General features: G+C 44.5%; 1 protein-coding gene across 2 annotated transcripts in view; it reads right to left on the bottom strand.

The window, feature by feature from the left end:
- glb1l (galactosidase, beta 1-like) overlaps positions 1 to 18,990 on the bottom strand; it is a 56,810-nt gene extending 37,820 nt beyond the window's left edge. The window contains exons 1-7 of one of the 2 annotated variants that reach the window (XM_031806125.1): positions 18,802 to 18,990; positions 10,045 to 10,214; positions 8,287 to 8,437; positions 6,065 to 6,125; positions 5,866 to 5,960; positions 4,056 to 4,236; positions 2,963 to 3,021 (exon numbers count right to left, since the gene is read on the bottom strand). In XM_031806125.1, the coding sequence (XP_031661985.1) occupies positions 2,963 to 3,021; positions 4,056 to 4,236; positions 5,866 to 5,960; positions 6,065 to 6,125; positions 8,287 to 8,437; positions 10,045 to 10,214; positions 18,802 to 18,864 (780 nt within the window). In that variant the 5' untranslated portion in view covers positions 18,865 to 18,990. The remainder of the gene's footprint in view (positions 1 to 2,962; positions 3,022 to 4,055; positions 4,237 to 5,865; positions 5,961 to 6,064; positions 6,126 to 8,286; positions 8,438 to 10,044; positions 10,215 to 18,801) is intronic. The other variant, XM_031806124.1, reaches the window with a different exon arrangement.
- Positions 18,991 to 20,466: the final 1,476 nt, after the last annotated feature.

Here is a 20,466-nt window from a genome sequence, read left to right as displayed (position 1 = left end):
TTTAGTCTGGTCATGGTACTACATAATCATCATCTAATAGTTTAGTCTGGTCATGGTACTACATCATCATCTAATAGTTTAGTCTGGGCATGGAACTACATCATCATCATCTAATAGTTTAGTCTGGTCATGGTACTACATCATCTAATAGTTTAGTCTGGTCATGGTACTACATCATCATCTAATAGTTTAGTCTGGTCATGGAACTACATAATCATCATCTAATACTTTAGTCTGGTCATGGAACTACATCATCATCTAATAGTTTAGTCTGGTCATGGAACTACATCATCATCATCTAATAGTTTAGTCTGGTCAGAGAGCTAAATCATCATCATCTAATAGTTTAGTCTGGTCATGGTACTACATCATCTTCTAATAGTTTAGTCTGGTCATGGTACTACGTCATCTAATAGTTTAGTCTGGTCATGGTTCCACATCATCTAATAGTTTAGTCTGGTCATGGTACTACATCTAATAGTTTAGTCTGGTCATGGTACTAAATAATCATCATCTAATAGTTTAGTCTGGTCATGGTTCCACATCATCTAATAGTTTAGTCTGGTCATGGTACTACATAATCATCATCTAATAGTTTAGTCTGGTCATGGTACTACATCACCATCTAATAGTTTAGTCTGGTCATGGTACTACATCATCATCTAATAGTTTAGTCTGGTCATGGTACTACATCATCTAATAGTTTAGTCTGGTCATGGAACTACATCATCATCATCTAATAGTTTAGTCTGGTCAGAGAGCTAAATCATTATCATCTAATAGTTTAGTCTGGTCATGGTACTACATCATCATCATCTAATAGTTTAGTCTGGTCATGGAACTACATCATCATATAATAGTTTAGTCTGGTCATGGTACTACATCATCATCTAATAGTTTAGTCTGGTCATGGTACTACATCATCTAATAGTTTAGTCTGGTCATGGTACTACATCATCTAATAGTTTAGTCTGGTCATGGTACTACATCATCATCTAATAGTTTAGTCTGGTCATGGAACTACATCATCATCATCTAATAGTTTAGTCTGGTCAGAGAGCTAAATCATCATCATCTAATAGTTTAGTCTGATCATGGTACTACATCATCATCATCTAATAGTTTAGTCTGGTCATGGAACTACATCATCATCTAATAGTTTAGTCTGGTCGTGGTACTACATCAACATCATCTAAAAGTTTAGTCTGGTCATGGTACTACATCATCATCATATAATAGTTTAGTCTGGTCATGGTACTACATCATCATCATATAATAGTTTAGTCTGGTCATGGTACTACATCATCATTTAATAGTTTAGTCTGGTCATGGTACTACATCAACATCATCTAATAGTTTAGTCTGGTCATGGTACTACATCAACATCATCTAATAGTTTAGTCTGGTCATGGAACTACATAATCATCATCTAATACTTTAGTCTGGTCATGGAACTACATCATCATCTAATAGTTTAGTCTGGTCATGGAACTACATCATCATCATCTAATAGTTTAGTCTGGTCAGAGAGCTAAATCATCATCATCTAATAGTTTAGTCTGGTCATGGTACTACATCATCTTCTAATAGTTTAGTCTGGTCATGGTACTACGTCATCTAATAGTTTAGTCTGGTCATGGTACTACATCTAATAGTTTAGTCTGGTCATGGTACTAAATAATCATCATCTAATAGTTTAGTCTGGTCATGGTTCCACATCATCTAATAGTTTAGTCTGGTCATGGTACTACATCTAATAGTTTAGTCTGGTCATGGTACTACATAATCATCATCTAATAGTTTAGTCTGGTCATGGTACTACATCATCTAATAGTTTAGTCTGGTCATGGTACTACATCATCATCTAATAGTTTAGTCTGGTCATGGAACTACATATTCATCATCTAATAGTTTAGTCTGGTCATGGTACTACATCATCTAATAGTTTAGTCTGGTCATGGTACTACATCATCATCTAATAGTTTAGTCTGGTCATGGAACTACATAATCATCATCTAATAGTTTAGTCTGGTCATGGTACTACATCATCTAATAGTTTAGTCTGGTCATGGTACTACATCATCATCATATAATAGTTTAGTCTGGTCATGGTACTACATCATCATTTAATAGTTTAGTCTGGTCATGGTACTACATCAACATCCTCTAATAGTTTAGTCTGGTCATGGTACTACATCATCATCTAATAGTTTAGTCTGGTCATGGTACTACATCATCATCTAATAGTTTAGTCTGGTCATGGAACTACATCATCATCATCTTATAGTTTAGTCTGGTCTTGGTACTACATCATCATCTAATAGTTTAGTCTGGTCATGGTACTACATCATCTAATAGTTTAGTCTGGTCATGGTACTACATCAACTAATAGTTTAGTCTGGTCATGGTACTACATCATCATCAAATAGTTTAGTCTGGTCATGGTACTACATCATCATCTAATAGTTTAGTCTGGTCATGGTACTACATCATCATCTAATAGTTTAGTCTGGTCATGGAACTACATCATCATCATCTTATAGTTTAGTCTGGTCTTGGTACTACATCATCATCTAATAGTTTAGTCTGGTCATGGTACTACATCAACATCATCTAATAGTTTAGTCTGGTCATGGTACTACATCATCTAATAGTTTAGTCTGGTCATGGTACTACATCAACTAATAGTTTAGTCTGGTCATGGTACTACATCATCATCTAATAGTTTAGTCTGGTCATGGTACTACATCTAATAGTTTAGTCTGGTCATGGTACTACATCATCATCTAATAGTTTAGTCTGGTCATGGTACTACATCTAATAGTTTAGTCTGGTCATGGTACTACATTATCATCTAATAGTTTAGTCTGGTCATGGTAGTACGTCATCTAATAGTTTAGTATGGTCATGTTACTACATCATCATCTAATATATGAAGTTGTTGTAAAAAACGACTTCTCACCAGAGGGCCTCTTGGTTCAAATCTCCTCTGTCGACTAAAAGCTTGGGATATGTTGACGTCTGAGTGGAGAACAAAAGAAGGGGACTTTTAAAAACGATGTGCTGGCAACTCTGTTACAACACCTCTCTGTTCCTGTTCCTCAACTCTGTTACAACACCTCTCTGTTCCTGTTCCTCAACTCTGTTACAACACCTCTCTGCTCCTCAACTCTGTTACAACACCTCTCTGTTCCTGTTCCTCAACTGTTACAACACCTCTCTGTACCTGTTCCTCAACTCTGTTACAACACCTCTCTGTTCCTGTTCCTCAACTCTGTTACAACACCTCTCTGCTCCTGTTCCTCAACTCTGTTACAACACCTCTCTGCTCCTGTTCCTCAACTCTGTTACAACACCTCTCTGTTCCTGTTCCTCAACTCTGTTACAACACCTCTCTGTTCCTGCCTGTCCTGTTCCTGCCTGTCCTGTTCCTACCTGTCCTGTTCCTGCCTGTCCTGTTACTGCCTGTCCTGTTCCTGCCTGTCCTGTTCCTGCCTGTCCTGTTCCTGCCTGTCCTGTTCCTGCCTGTCCTGTTCCTACCTGTCCTGTTCCTACCTGTCCTGTTCCTACCTGTCCTGTTCCTACCTGTCCTGTCCCTACCTGTCCTGTTACTGCCTGTCCTGTTCCTGCCTGTCCTGTTCCTGCCTGTCCTGTCCTGTTCCTACCTGTCCTGTTCCTACCTGTCCTGTTCCTGCCTGTCCTGTTCCTGCCTGTCCTGTTCCTGCCTGTCCTGTTCCTGCCTGTCCTGTTCCTGCCTGTCCTGTTCCTACCTGTCCTGTTCCTGCCTGTCCTGTTCCTGCCTGTCCTCTTCCTACCTGTCCTGTTCCTGCCTGTCCTGTTACTGCCTGTCCTGTTACTGCCTGTCCTGTTCCTACCTGTCCTGTTCCTACCTGTCCTGTTCCTGCCTGTCCTGTTCCTACCTGTCCTGTTCCTACCTGTCCTGTTCCTACCTGTCCTGTTCCTGCCTGTCCTGTTCCTGCCTGTCCTGTTCCTACCTGTCCTGTTCCTGCCTGTCCTGTTCCTACCTGTCCTGTTCCTACCTGTCCTGTTCCTACCTGTCCCAAAGTCTATAGTGGCGTACATTCCCTCCAGGGTCCCGCAGGTCATTTCCCGGTCCGTGTTCCCGTCGGTCGTGAAGAGAACAGTTTTGTCCCCCAGGAAGAACTGGAACAGGGTCCTCAGGTGCCGCATGTAGTTGTAGTCACACGTATAGTAGCTCCCATACTCATTCTCTACCTGGTGGAGTCACAGGAAGGAAGGAAAATAACTATCTGGATCAAGGATTCATTCCTGAGCATAATGACTCTACAGTTGAAGTCTGAAGTTAACATACACTTAGGTTTGAGATTAAAACTCGTTTTTCAACCATTCCACAAATGTCTTGTTAACAAACTATAGTTTTGGCAAGTCGGTTAGGACATCTACTTTGTGCATGACACAAGTAATATTTCCAACAATTGTTTACAGACAGATTATTTCACTTATAATTCACTGTATCACAATTCCAGTGGGTCAGAAGTTTACATACACTAAGTTGACTGTGCCTTCCAGAAAATGATGTCATGGCTTTAGAAGCTTCTGATAGGCTAATTGACATCATTTGAGTCAATTGGAGGTGTACCTGTGGATGTATTTCAAGGCCTACCTTCAAACTCAGTGCCTCTTTGCTTGACATCATGGGAAAATCAAAAGAAATCAGCCAAGACCTCAGAAAACAATTGTAGACCTCCACAAGTCTGGTTCATCCTTGGGAGCAATCCAAACGCCTGAAGGTACCATGTTCATCTGTACAAACAATAGTACGCAAGTATAAACACCATGGGACCATGCAGCCGTCATCCCGCTCAGGAAGGAGATGCGTTCTGTCTCCTAAAGATGAACGTTCTTTGGTGCGAAAAGTGCAAATCAATCCCAGAACAACAGCAAAGGCCAGTACAAAACCAGTACAAAAGTATCTATATCCACAGTAAAACGAGTCCTATATCGACATAACCTGAAAGGCCACTCAGCAAGGAAGAAGCCACTGGTCCACAACCGCCATGAAAAAGGCAGACTACGGTTTCTAACTGCACATGGGGACAGAGATCGTACTTTTTGGCCATAATGACCATCGTTACGTTTGGAGGAAAAAGGGGGAGGCTTGCAAGCCGAAGAGCACCATCCCACCCGTGAAGCACGGGGGTGGCAGCATCATGTTGTGGGGGTGCTTTGCTGCAGGAGGGACTGGTGCACTTCACAAAATAGATAGCATCATGAGGTAGGGAAATTATGTGGATATATTGAAGTAACATCTCAAGAGATCAGTCAGGAAGTTAGATTGGTCGGCAATGGGTCTTCCAAATGGACAATGACCCCAAGCATACTTCCAAAGTTGTGGCAAAATGACTTAAGGACAACAAAGTCAAGGTATTAGAGTGGCCATCACAAAGCCCTGACCTCAATCCTATAGAAAATGTGTGGGCAGAACTGAAAAAGTGTGTGCGAGCAAGGAGGCCTACAAACCTGACTCAGTTACACCAGCTCTGTCAGGAGGAATGGGACAAAATTCAACCAACTTATTGTTGGAAGCTTGTGGAAGGCTAACCGAAACATTTGACCCAAGTTAAACAATTTAAAGGCAATGCTACCAAATACTAATTGAGTGCATGTAAACTTCTGACCCACTGGGAATGTGATGAAAGATGTCAAAGCTGAAATAAATCACTCTACTATTATTCTGACATTTCACATTCTTAAAATAAAGTGGTGATCCTAACTGACCTAAAACAGGGCATTTGTACTAGGATTAAATGCCAGGAATTGTGAAAAACTGAGTTTGAAATGTATTTGGCTGAGGTGTATGTAAACTTCCAACTTCAACTGTACCTGCACAGTGATAATGTTCCCTCCGTTTGTATACAACCATCTCCTCATCTTTGGGAGCAGCACTGCCATCCAGGAGCTCACTGCCTCCAAGTAGTCTGGATCAAAGACACTGATTAAACACAAGCAGCCAACCGAGCCAGAACACTGGATTACTCATATGTGTAAAAGGGATTGTACTGGCAGTATGGTTTTATGATACCTGTATCTGCTGAGCGAAGTACAATGTTTGGTTTCTGGAGCAACCAAGCTGGTAAACCACCCTGAAAGAGACAGAAACTTAATGAACTTCTGTCTACAAGCATGACTCAGATATTTCTGTCAGCTGACACACTGTGAGAGAAAGGGGAAGAGGAGAGTCAAAACAACATCTGTTACTCAGTGGTGCATGACACCAAAACATCCCTCCTCTTTCTGACTCTTTAGTGTCCATCCCTCTCTCTCTACGGTCCCCCAGGTGAGAATAGGACTTCCATCCCTCTCTCTCTACGGTCCCCCAGGTGAGAATAGTACTTACATCCCTCCCTCTCTCTACAGTCCCCCAGGTGAGAATAGTACTTACATCCCTCCCTCTCTCTACAGTCCCCCAGGTGAGAATAGGACTTCCATCCCTCTCTCTCTACGGTCCCCCAGGTGAGAATAGTACTTACATCCCTCCCTCTCTATGGTCCCCCAGGTGAGAATAGGACTTCCATCCCTCTCTCTCTACGGTCCCCCAGGTGAGAATAGTACTTACATCCCTCCCTCTCTACGGTCCCCCAGGTGAGAATAGGACTTCCATCCCTCCCTCTCTCTCTATGGTCCCCCAGGTGAGAATAGGACTTCCATCCCTCTCTCTATGGTCCCCCAGGTGAGAATAGGACTTCCATCTCTCTCTCTCTCTCTCTCTCTACAGTCCCCCAGGTGAGAATAGGACTTCCATCCCTCCCTCTCTCTCTATGGTCCCCCAGGTGAGAATAGGACTTCCATCCCTCTCTCTCTCTCTCTCTCTACAGTCCCCCAGGTGAGAATAGGACTTCCATCCCTCTCTCCCTCTCTACAGTCCCCCAGGTGAGAATAGGACTTCCATCCCTCCCTCTCTCTCTCTACAGTCCCCCAGGTGAGAATAGGACTTCCATCCCTCTCTCTGTCTCTACAGTCCCCCAGGTGAGAATAGGACTTCCATCCCTCTCCCTCTCTACAGTCCCCCAGGTGAGAATAGGACTTCCATCCCTCCCTCTCTCTCTATGGTCCCCCAGGTGAGAATAGGACTTCCATCCCTCTCTCTCTACGGTCCCCCAGGTGAGAATAGGACTTCCATCCCTCCCTCTCTCTCTATGGTCCCCCAGGTGAGAATAGGGCTTCCATCCCTCTCTCTCTCTACGGTCCCCCAGGTGAGAATAGGGCTTCCATCCCTCTCTCTCTCTACGGTCCCCCAGGTGAGAATAGTACTTACATCCCTCCCTCTCTACAGTCCCCCAGGTGAGAATAGGACTTCCATCCCTCTCTCTCTCTACGGTCCCCCAGGTGAGAATAGGACTTCCATCCTCTCTCCCTCTCTACGGTCCCCCAGGTGAGAATAGGACTTCCATCCCTCTCTCCCTCTCTACGGTCCCCCAGGTGAGAATAGGACTTCCATCCCTCCCTCTCTCTACGGTCCCCCAGGTGAGAATAGGACTTCCATCCCCCCCTCTCTCTCTACAGTCCCCCAGGTGAGAATAGGACTTCCATCCCTCTCTCTCTCTCTACAGTCCCCCAGGTGAGAATAGGACTTCCATCCCTCCCTCTCTCTACTGTCCCCCAGGTGAGAATAGGACTTCCATCCCTCTCTCCCTCTACAGTCCCCCAGGTGAGAATAGGACTTCCATCTCTCTCTCCCTCTACAGTCCCCCAGGTGAGAATAGGACTTCTAGTAGACTACAGCCTCACACCATGTGATGTAGTGAGTTTCCAATGTGTTGCTGAAAGGCCTGACTTTGACCAGAGAAAGTCTTATAACAAAGTACAAAGCTCAATAGTGAAGGAAGCAGTGGGGGTCTGACTGTCTCTGGAGAGGAGCGTCTCCTTTTATGACCAAATGTCAAATGTAATGGTGGCCCTTTAAAATCGGAGGACGGGCTCATAGTAATGACTGGAATGGATTGAATTCAGCCCTTAGGCCCATAGTAATGACTGGAACGGATTGAATTCAGCACTTAGGCTCATAGTAATGACTGGAACAGAATGAATTCAGCCCTTAGGCTCATAGTAATGACTGGAACAGATTGAATTCAGCACTTAGGCTCATAGTAATGACTGGAACAGATTGAATTCAGCACTTAGGCTCATAGTATTGACTGGAACAGATTGAATTCAGCACTTTGAGTCCATTCCTTACTATGAACCTGTCTTCCACTCATCAGTCTCCCCTGACAGGAAGAGACCTCTATGTACTGTAGCGCTTACCATCTCCCACTCTGCACAGATGTAGGGTCCGGGGCGGAGGATCACCAGGAGGCCAGTCTGATTGGCCAGATCCAGGAAGTTCTCCAGGTCTCGATCCCCAGTGAAGTTGTAAACACCCCGCTTTTCCTCATGGAAGTTCCAGGGAACATAACTGACAGGAAGTAGAAGAGTACTGGTGACATAACTGACAGGAAGTAGAAGAGTACTGGTGACATAACTGACAGGAAGTAGAAGAGTACTGGTGACAACTGACAGGAAGTAGAAGAGTACTGGTGACATAACTGACAGGAAGGAGAAGAGTACTGGTGACAACTGACAGGAAGGAGAAGAGTACTGGTGACATAACTGACAGGAAGGAGAAGAGTACTGGTGACATAACTGACAGGAAGGAGAAGAGTACTGGTGACATAACTGACAGGAAGGAGAAGAGTACTGGTGACATAACTGACAGGAAGGAGAAGAGTACTGGTGACATAACTGACAGGAAGGAGAAGAGTACTGGTGACATAACTGACAGGAAGGAGAAGAGTACTGGTGACATAACTGACAGGGAGGAGAAGAGTACTGGTGACATAACTGAAAGGAAGGAGAAGAGTACTGGTGACATAACTGACAGGAAGGAGAAGAGTACTGGTGACATAACTGACAGGAAGGAGAAGAGTACTGGTGACAACTGACAGGAAGGAGAAGAGTACTGGTGACATAACTGACAGGAAGGACAAGAGTACTGGTGACATAACTGACAGGAAGGAGAAGAGTACTGGTGACATAACTGACAGGAAGGAGAAGAGTACTGGTGACAACTGCACAGAAGGAGAAGAGTACTGGTGACTACTGACAGGAAGGAGAAGAGTCTGGTGACATAACTGACAGGAAGGAGAAGAGTACTGGTGACAACTGACAGGAAGGAGAAGAGTACTGGTGACATAACTGACAGGAAGGAGAAGAGTACTGGTGACATACGGTGCATTCTGAAAGGATTCAGACCACTCCACATTTTTTTACGTTACAGCTTTTTTTCCTCGTCAAGCTAATTAATAAACAGAAATACCTTATTTACATAAGTATTCAGACCCTTTGCTATGAGACTCGAAATTGAGCTTAAGTGTGTCCTGTGGTGAATTTAATTGATTGGACATGATTTGGAAAAGGCACACCCCTGTCTATATAAGGTCCCACAGTTGACAGTGCATATCAGAGCAAAAACCAAGCCATGAGGTCGAAGGAATTGTCAGGAGAGCTCTGAGACAGGATTGTGTCGAGGCACAGATCTGCGGAAGGGTACCAAAACATTTCTGCAGCATTGAAGGTCCCCAAGAACACAGTGGCCTCCATCATTCTCCAATGGAAGAGGTTTGGAACCACCAAGACTCTTCCTAGAGCTGGCCGCCCGGCCAAACTGAGCAATCGGGGGAGAAGGGTCTTGGTCAGGGAGGTGAACAAGAACCTGATGGTCACTCTGACAGAACTCCAGAGTTCCTCTGTGGAGATGGAGAACCTTCCAGAAGGACAATCATCTCTGCAGCACTCCATCAATCAGGTCTTTATGATAGACTAGCCAAACGGAAGCCACTCCTCAGTAAAAGGCACATGACAGCCCGCTTGGAGTTTGCCAAAAGGCACCTAAAGGACTCTGACTGTGAGAATCATGGATACAGGTACAACCCTACTGCTGTTGTATTGGGGAATATTCAGGAGATACATTTAATTATATAATAACAATCTCGCTCTCCCCATTATGTCTCCTGTTGAACTTACATCTGTACAGCGTTGAGTCCAGCCATGTACATCTTGAGCAGTCTGTCTTTCCAGTAGTAGTGAGGGATGCGGGAGTAGTGGATACTGCCGGAGACATACTGGAAAGGCTTCCCATCTTTCTGGAAGCAGTTGTTCTTGTAGTCTATGGAGAAGGAAGGGGCCCCGGAAACCTGTAAGAAAAAAAACAGACAGGAGTCATACCGTGATATACAGTAAGCTTATAGTGTATGAACAATATGCTCTTATCAAGGTCTAGAACTGGCTCTGGCATAGATCATTTCAAGGTATATTTGATATCAGTAATAATATGGAAAGCTGTGAGAAAGCCAGGACCTCTGTCAGACAGCTGTTCGGCCTGCATGCCTACTGTTGTTATGGATTTGTCATGACAGTAATATGTTCCTATCAAATCCTGGGTAGACAGGTAGTTCCTACTGTTGTTATGGATTTGTCATGACAGTAATATGTTCCTATCAAATCCTGGGTAGACAGGTAGTTCCTACTATGCCTTTTGGACCTCGTAACTTTTTTTTTCCTTCTTTTTTTTTTTCCAACGGTTTGACTTTCTTAAAGGCATATTGGTCAAACTCAGCTCCATTTTCCACCAACATGTTAGAGTTGCTAATGCCTAGGAATGCTAGTCCGGGATGTTGCGTATTGGGTTCAGCCAATCAGCTTGGAGAATGTTTTATGCAGGGGGACATCAAGGCCAGACGATAGTGGAGATCCATAGCGCCCACTAGTGTCCGTCCAGGCTAATCAAGACCTGAGAACTGCATGTATCACAAAACCACAGTAAAAGATGGAATGGTACCTGGAGGAAAATGGGGGTGTCTGGCTTTTCAATTTCAGTCAAAGGGAGGGTTTAGTATTGTGTATCTAGGGGAGGGTTTAGTATTGTCTATCTAGTCTAGGGGAGGGTTTAGTATTGTGTATCTAGGGGAGGGTTTAGTATTGTGTATCTAGAGGAGGGTTTAGCATTGTGTATCTAGTCTAGGGTTTAGTATTGTGTATCTAGTCTAGGGGAGGGTTTAGTATTGTGTATCTAGGGAAGGGTTTAGTATTGTGTATCTAGGGAAGGGTTTAGTATTGTGTATCTAGGGGAGGGTTTAGTATTGTGTATCTAGGGGAGGGTTTAGTATTGTGTATCTAGGGGAGGGTTTCGTATTGTGTATCTAGGGGAGGGTTTCGTATTGTGTATCTAGGGGAGGGTTTCGTATTGTGTATCTAGGGGAGGGTTTCGTATTGTGTATCTAGGGGAGGGTTTAGTATTGTGTATCTAGTCTAGGGGAGGGTTTAGTATTGTGTATCTAGCCTAGGGGAGGGTTTAGTATTGTGTATCTAGTCTAGGGGAGGGTTTAGTATTGTGTATCTAGTCTAGGGGAGGGTTTAGTATTGTGTATCTAGTCTAGGGGAGGGTTTAGTATTGTGTATCTAGTCTAGGGGAGGGTTTAGTATTGTGTATCTAGTCTAGGGGAGGGTTTAGTATTGTGTATCTAGTCTAGGGGAGGGTTTAGTATTGTGTATCTAGTCTAGGGGAGGGTTTAGTATTGTGTATCTAGTCTAGGGGAGGGTTTAGTATTGTGTATCTAGTCTAGGGGAGGGTTTAGTATTGTGTATCTAGGGGCGGGTTTAGTATTGTGTATCTAGGGGCGGGTTTAGTATTGTGTATCTAGGGGCGGGTTTAGTATTGTGTATCTAGGGGAGGGTTTAGTATTGTGTATCTAGGGGAGGGTTTAGTATTGTGTATCTAGGGGAGGGTTTAGTATTGTGTATCCATTTTTTTTCCTTCTTTTTTTTTTTCCAACGGTTTGACTTTCTTAAAGGCATATTGGTCAAACTCAGCTCCATTTTCCACCAACATGTTAGAGTTGCTAATGCCTAGGAATGCTAGTCCGGGATGTTGCGTATTGGGTTCAGCCAATCAGCTTGGAGAATGTTTTATGCAGGGGGACATCAAGGACAGACGATAGTGGAGATCCATAGCGCCCACTAGTGTCTGTCCAGGCTAATCAAGACCTGAGAACTGCATGTATCACAAAACCACAGTAAAAGATGGAATGGTACCTGGAGGAAAATGGGGGTGTCTGGCTTTTCAATTTCAGTCAAAGGGAGGGTTTAGTATTGTGTATCTAGGGGAGGGGGAGGGTTTAGTATTGTGTATCTAGTCTAGGGGAGGGTTTAGTATTGTGTATCTAGTCTAGGGGAGGGTTTAGTATTGTGTATCTAGTCTAGGGGAGGGTTTAGTATTGTGTATCTAGTCTAGGGGAGGGTTTAGTATTGTGTATCTAGTCTAGGGGAGGGTTTAGTATTGTGTATCTAGTCTAGGGGAGGGTTTAGTATTGTGTATCTAGTCTAGGGGAGGGTTTAGTATTGTGTATCTAGTCTAGGGGAGGGTTTAGTATTGTGTATCTAGTCTAGGGGAGGGTTTAGTATTGTGTATCTAGTCTAGGGGAGGGTTTAGTATTGTGTATCTAGGGGCGGGTTTAGTATTGTGTATCTAGGGGCGGGTTTAGTATTGTGTATCTAGGGGAGGGTTTAGTATTGTGTATCTAGGGGAGGGTTTAGTATTGTGTATCTAGGGGAGGGTTTAGTATTGTGTATCCAGGGGAGGGTTTAGTATTGTGTATCCAGGGGAGGGTTTAGTATTGTGTATCCAGGGGAGGGTTTAGTATTGTGTATCTAGGGAGGGTTTAGTATTGTGTATCTAGTCCAGGGGAGGGTTTAGTATTGTGTATCTAGTCCAGGGGAGGGTTTAGTATTGTGTATCTAGGGGAGGGTTTAGTATTGTGTATCTAGTCCAGGGGAGGGTTTAGTATTGTGTATCTTGTCCAGGGGAGGGTTTAGTATTGTGTATCTAGTCCAGGGGAGGGTTTAGTATTGTGTATCTAGTCCAGGGGAGGGTTTAGTATTGTGTATCTAGTCCAGGGGAGGGTTTAGTATTGTGTATCTAGTCCAGGGGAGGGTTTAGTATTGTGTATCTAGGGGAGGGTTTAGTATTGTGTATCTAGTCTAGGGGAGGGTTTAGTATTGTGTATCTAGTCCAGGGGAGGGTTTAGTATTGTGTATCTAGTCTAGGGAGGGTTTAGTATTGTGTATCTAGGGGGGGTATCTAGGGGAGGGTTTAGTATTGTGTATCTAGGGGAGGGTTTAGTATTGTGTATCTAGTCCAGAGGAGGGTTTAGTATTGTGTATCTAGTCCAGGGGAGGGTTTAGTATTGTGTATCTAGGGGAGGGTTTAGTATTGTGTATCTAGTCTAGGGGAGGGTTTAGTATTGTGTATCTAGTCCAGGGGAGGGTTTAGTATTGTGTATCTAGTCTAGGGGAGGGTTTAGTATTGTGTATCTAGGGGAGGGTTTAGTATTGTGTATCTAGGGGAGGGTTTAGTATTGTGTATCTAGGGGAGGGTTTAGTATTGTGTATCTAGTCTAGGGGAGGGTTTAGTATTGTGTATCTAGGGGAGGGTTTAGTATTGTGTATCTAGTCTAGGGGAGGGTTTAGTATTGTGTATCTAGGGGAGGGTTTAGTATTGTGTATCTAGTCTAGGGGAGGGTTTAGTATTGTGTATCTAGTCCAGGGGAGGGTTTAGTATTGTGTATCTAGTCTAGGGGAGGGTTTAGTATTGTGTATCTAGTCCAGGGGAGGGTTTAGTATTGTGTATCTAGTCCAGGGGAGGGTTTAGTATTGTATATCTAGTCTAGGGGAGGGTTTAGTATTGTGTATCTAGGGGAGGGTTTAGTATTTAGTATCCATACCTGTGAAAGACGTGACTGAACCATATAGGGATATCATTGGTTCATTTTGTTTTTACACCCAAGGAGACAAAACATTAACTTTGCTTGATTAAGCTATTCCCTTTATGTACAATAGAATGCTCATTCAGCTTTTAGGGAAACACTTGTGACTGTCTCTCATTGGGTTAAACCAACGAAGAAGAGTAGCCAGTAGTTAGAGCTGCAATATGTCACTTTTGGGGGACCTGGCCAACTTCACATAGAAATGCACTTTCTAGATCTGTCATTCTCCTTGAAAGCAAGCCTGAGGTAGATATGTTCTATGTGTTATAGATCTATCATTCTCCTTGAAAGCAAGCCTGAGGTAGATCTGTTCTATGTGTTATAGATCTATCATTCTCCTTGAAAGCAAGCCTGAGGTAGATCTGTTCTATGTGTTATAGATCTATCATTCTCCTTGAAAGCAAGCCTGAGGTAGATCTGTTCTATGTGTTATAGATCTATCATTCTCCTTGAAAGCAAGCCTGAGGTAGATATGTTCTATGTGTTATAGATCTATCATTCTCCTTGAAAGCAAGCCTGAGGTAGATCTGTTCTATGTGTTATAGATCTATCATTCTCCTTGAAAGCAAGCCTGAGGTAGATCTGTTCTATGTGTGCCATTTCTATGCTTCCTGTTAAGTTTAGTTTTTGTTGTATATGCTGGGTGGAAAGGTAGGTCCTTCTCTGTCTGGGGTGGAAAGGTAGGTCCTTCTCTGTCTGGGGTGGAAAGGTAGGTCCTTCTCTGTCTGGGGTGGAAAGGTAGGTCCTTCTCTGTCTGGGGTGGAAAGGTAGGTCCTTCTCTGTCTGGGGTGGAAAGGTAGGTCCTTCTCTGTCTGGGGTGGAAAGGTAGGTCCTTCTCTGTCTGGGGTGGAAAGGTAGGTCCTTCTCTGTCTGGGGTGGAAAGGTAGGTCCTTCTCTGTCTGGGGTGGAAAGGTAGGCCCTACTCTGTCTGGGGTGGAAAGGTAGGTCCTTCTCTGTCTGGGGTGGAAAGGTAGGTCCTTCTCTGTCTGGGGTGGAAAGGTAGGTCCTTCTCTGTCTGGGGTGGAAAGGTAGGTCCTTCTCTGTCTGGGGTGGAAAGGTAGGTCCTTCTCTGTCTGGGGTGGAAAGGTAGGTCCTTCTCTGTCTGGGGTGGAAAGGTAGGTCCTTCTCTGTCTGGGGTGGAAAGGTAGGTCCTTCTCTGTCTGGGGTGGAAAGGTAGGGTCCTTCTCTGTCTGGGGTGGAAAGGTAGGTCCTTCTCTGTCTGGGGTGGAAAGGTAGGTCCTTCTCTGTCTGGGGTGGAAAGGTAGGTCCTTCTCTGTCTGGGGTGGAAAGGTAGGTCCTACTCTGTCTGGGGTGGAAAGGTAGGTCCTTCTCTGTCTGGGGTGGAAAGGTAGGTCCTTCTCTGTCTGGGGTGGAAAGGTAGGTCCTACTCTGTCTGGGGTGGAAAGGTAGGTCCTTCTCTGTCTGGGGTGGAAAGGTAGGTCCTTCTCTGTCTGGGGTGGAAAGGTAGGTCCTTCTCTGTCTGGGGTGGAAAGGTAGGTCCTTCTCTGTCTGGGGTGGAAAGGTAGGTCCTACTCTGTCTGGGGTGGAAAGGTAGGTCCTTCTCTGTCTGGGGTGGAAAGGTAGGTCCTTCTCTGTCTGGGGTGGAAAGGTAGGTCCTTCTCTGTCTGGGGTGGAAAGGTAGGTCCTTCTCTGTCTGGGGTGGAAAGGTAGGTCCTACTCTGTCTGGGGTGGAAAGGTAGGTCCTTCTCTGTCTGGGGTGGAAAGGTAGGTCCTTCTCTATCTGGGGTGGAAAGGTAGGTCCTACTCTGTCTGGGGTGGAAAGGTAGGTCTACTCTGTCTGGGGTGGAAAGGTAGGTCCTTCTCTGTCTGGGGTGGAAAGGTAGGTCCTACTCTGTCTGGGGTGGAAAGGTAGGTCCTACTCTGTCTGGGGTGGAAAGGTAGGCCTACTCTGTCTGGGGTGGAAAGGTAGGCCCTTCTCTGTCTGGGGTGGAAAGGTAGGTCCTACTCTGTCTGGGGTGGAAAGGTAGGCCTACTCTGTCTGGGGTGGAAAGGTAGGCCCTTCTCTGTCTGGGGTGGAAAGGTAGGTCCTACTCTGTCTGGGGTGGAAAGGTAGGCCTACTCTGTCTGGGGTGGAAAGGTAGGCCCTACTCTGTCTGGGGTGGAAAGGTAGGCCCTACTCTGTCTGGGGTGGAAAGGTAGGTCCTACTCTGTCTGGGGTGGAAAGGTAGGTCCTTCTCTGTCTGGGGTGGAAAGGTAGGCCCTACTCTGTCTGGGGTGGAAAGGTAGGTCCTTCTCTGTCTGGGGTGGAAAGGTAGGTCCTACTCTGTCTGGGGTGGAAAGGTAGGCCCTACTCTGTCTGGGGTGGAAAGGTAGGTCCTTCTCTGTCTGGGGTGGAAAGGTAGGTCCTTCTCTGTCTGGGGTGGAAAGGTAGGTCCTACTCTGTCTGGGGTGGAAAGGTAGGTCCTACTCTGTCTGGGGTGGAAAGGTAGGCCTACTCTGTCTGGGGTGGAAAGGTAGGTCCTTCTCTGTCTGGGGTGGAAAGGTAGGTCCTTCTCTGTCTGGGGTGGAAAGGTAGGTCCTACTCTGTCTGGGGTGGAAATGTAGGTCCTACTCTGTCTGGGGTGGAAAGGTAGGTCCTACTCTGTCTGGGGTGGAAAGGTAGGCCTACTCTGTCTGGGGTGGAAAGGTAGGTCTACTCTGTCTGGGGTGGAAAGGTAGGCCTACTCTGTCTGGGGTGGAAAGGTAGGCCTACTCTGTCTGGGGTGGAAAGGTAGGCCTACTCTGTCTGGGGTGGAAAGGTAGGTCTACTCTGTCTGGGGTGGAAAGGTAGGCCTACTCTGTCTGGGGTGGAAAGGTAGGCCTACTCTGTCTGGGGTGGAAAGGTAGGCCTACTCTGTCTGGGGTGGAAAGGTAGGCCTACTCTGTCTGGGGTGGAAAGGTAGGTCTACCTTTTGAAAGTACCATCAGATTCCAAATGATGTCTCATATTGAATCATTTGCAAACAGGAACAGTTTAGTTGCAAAGAAGACACAGATTTGAAATTGGAGAAATATGATGAACACCTTTCCCCCAGACAAACTTCAATGCCATACAACACTCCTTCCGTGGCCTCCAACTGCTCTTAAAGGCAAGTAAAACTAAATGCATGCTCTTCAACCGATCGCTTCCCGCACCTGCCCGCCCGTCCAGCATCATTACTCTGGACGGTTCTGACTTAGAATATGTGGACAACTACAAATACCTGGGTGTCTGGTTAGACTGTAAACTCTTCTTTCAGACTCACATTAAGCATCTCCAATCCAAAATTAAATCTAGAATCGGCTTCCTACCTCGCAACAAAGACTCCTTCACTCATGCTGCTAAACATACCCTCGTAAAACTGACTATCCTACCGATCCTCGATTTCGGCGATGTCATCAATAAAATAGCCTCCAACACTCTACTCAGCAAATTGGATGCAGTCTATCACAGCGCCATTCGTTTTGTCACCAAAGCACCATATACTACCCACCATTGCAACCTGTATGATCTCGTTGGCTGGCCCTCGCTACATATTCATCGCCAAACCCACTGGCTCCAGGTCATCGATAAGTCTTTGCTAGGTAAAGCTCCGCCTTATCTCAGCTCACTGGTCACCATAGCAGCACCCACACGTAGCACGTGCTCCAGCAGGTGCTACTGGTCATCCCCAAAGCCAACACCTCCTTTGGCTGCCTTTCCTTCCAGTTCTCTGCTGCCAATGACTGGAACGAATTGCAAAAATCACTGAAGTTGGACACTTATCTCCCTCACTAACTTTAAGCAGGGCTGTACACAGCCAATCCAACTCATCCCCTTATTGTTTTTATTTACTTGTTTTGCTCTTTTGCACACCAGTATCACTACTTGCACATCATCATCTGCACATCTATCCCTCCAGTGTTAATTTTCTAAATTGTAATTATTTCACTACTATGGCCTATTTATTGCCTTACCTCCTTACTCCATTTGCACACACTGTATATAGATTTTTCTATTGTGTTATTGATTCTGTTATTGTTTATTCCATGTGTAACTCTGTGTTGTTGTATGTGTCTAATTGCTATGCTTTATCTTGGCCAGGTCGCAGTTGCAAATGAGAACTTGTTCTCAACTAGCCTACCTGGTTAAATAAAAATGTATCTAAAAAAATTAATAATAATGTGAATATATAGTTTCTGGTTTGTGTGAAATGGTTAAGAATAATATAAAACCAGTCTGCACAGCACCAAGGTGAATTGGTTTAGTCTTGACTCTTGGTTGACAGTGTTGGGGGATGAGTAATGGGGGGGGGGGGGGGGGCACAGGGAGCCTTACGAGCTAGAACCACCACTTCTGCGAATATGTAAAATAGAATAGACGTAGAATTGACGTAGAATTGCATTAAATGTTTATAAAAGGCTATTTTCCTTCCTCGGACCTGCAGATAAGATGATCGATTCATACCATGTTTTTACTATAAATGAGATCTTTCCAACCCTACTCCTGTCCACGGTGGTCTGTGAACCCACAACCATCTGGCCCAGAGCGCTGTCAACAACCCTGCATTGCCATGTAATGCTGACAGGACGAAGAACAGCTTCTAAAAGTGCATATTTAAGGCTCGAGGTGATGGTAAATGGTAGGAAGTTTCTCTGTTATCCACTTAGTTTAAATTATTATTATTATTATTATTATGGGTTTAGTGGAGCGTCACTTTTTTTTTCAAGCGTTCGAGTGTTTAGTTCAAATATAATTTTCTGAATGGAGGGCTATGCATTTTCATTTCCAAGGTCCGATTTTATCCATGTAACTTTATACTTGATTATAACAATATCATGTCAATATAATGTATGTATTTACTATATTATACGCTAAAAGAAAATAGACAAGTTGCAAATATGAGTGGCGATAGATCTGATCCAGTCAGCTGGTATAATCACCTGGTAGACAGAGGAAGTAGTATTTAATATGAAATAATAGATACAGAATCAAACTTACCACAGTTCTATTCGCGGCTAAAAAGGCAAAGTAGAGTAGAGAGAAAACAGTCTTCGTATCCATTGTTTCCTGTGTGGATTTAAATACAATATAAACTTGCCATTTGCCTGGTTTAGCCTACTTTCTATATCACTTGAAACGTTACACCAGAGAAACAAGCATCATGAGTCGTCCCCGCTCCCAAAATCACTATCATGTGATGTTCACATTGCTTTGCCTCTCTGCTGGGTCCTAAACCCCGCCGGCTCCTGGCGGCATACTTTACCACGTTATAAATCCAGCATGCCTACTCACCTGACGATGAAAATATTCATTGAAATTCCGATGGATTAGGATTACATTTTTATTGTATATAATTAATTACATTTCACAGATATTTTTCATACATTGATTTAACAGTAACCTAAATAATGCCCTACATTGTTATACACTATTTTTAGGCTCTATAGCAGGCCTATAGCATGCCTCTATAGCAGACCTATAGCATGCCTCTATTGCAGGCCTATAGCATGCCTATAGCATGCCTCTATTGCAGGCCTATAGCATGCCTCTATTGCAGGCCTATAGCATGCCTCTATTGCAGGCCTATAGCATGCCTCTATTGCAGGCCTATAGCATGCCTCTATAGCAGGCCTATAGCATGCCTCTATTGCAGGCCTATAGCATGCCTCTATAGCAGGCCTATAGCATGCCTCTATTGCAGGCCTATAGCATGCCTCTATTGCAGGCCTATAGCATGCCTCTATAGCAGGCCTATAGCATGCCTCTATTACAGGCCTATAGCATGCCTCTATTGCAGGCCTATAGCATGCCTCTATTGCAGGCCTATAGCATGCCTCTATTGCAGGCCTATAGCATGCCTCTATAGCAGGCCTATAGCATGCCTCTATTGCAGGCCTATAGCATGCCTCTATTGCAGGCCTATAGCATGCCTCTATAGCAGGCCTATAGCATGCCTCTATTGCAGGCCTATAGCATGCCTCTATTGCAGGCCTATAGCATGCCTCTATTGCAGGCCTATAGCATGCCTCTATAGCAGGCCTATAGCATGCCTCTATTGCAGGCCTATAGCATGCCTCTATTGCAGGCCTATAGCATGCCTCTATAGCAGGCCTAACTTTACTACGTTTGAGAGATTGTAGCTGCTCCTATTCTCCCTAACTCTAACACAGTGACTCGAACTCACATCCCACCTGATGCAGTCACGGCTAACAGGACAGACTCTTGTGTAAAATGAGAATCAGGGTAAAAGGTAACAATCACTATTGTGGTTAACATGGCCTGTGAACAAAGCAGGCTGTTCAGGAACAGTATTATGGCCCGGAGAGACTATGGCACCAGGTCAACAGGCTGTTTTGTTCTGTATGCTTTTGGAATGACACTTGTATGAAAGGACTTTCCTTAGGCTTGAGGAAACACATGTACAAGGCCAGACTTTGTTTTTTCAGATACGAGGCTTCATCCTGATTGTATTTACATATCTGTTTTAAAGATGTGAATTAGTTAAAGATGCACCATGTTGAAAACCACTATTTCCTAGTTGCTAAAATTGTAATCGTTCGACCAAATTGTCAGTTTGTGACAAAACAAGCAAGTATAGTGGAGAGAGTCATCGTACCACCACACATTTAGTATTTTCAACAGTTTGAAGCTGGTGTACAAAAC

Source organism: Oncorhynchus kisutch, linkage group LG26 (genome assembly GCF_002021735.2).
Source record: "Oncorhynchus kisutch isolate 150728-3 linkage group LG26, Okis_V2, whole genome shotgun sequence".
Taxonomy (NCBI): Eukaryota; Metazoa; Chordata; class Actinopteri; order Salmoniformes; family Salmonidae; genus Oncorhynchus; species Oncorhynchus kisutch.
This window is presented reverse-complemented; position numbering and strand designations above follow the sequence as displayed.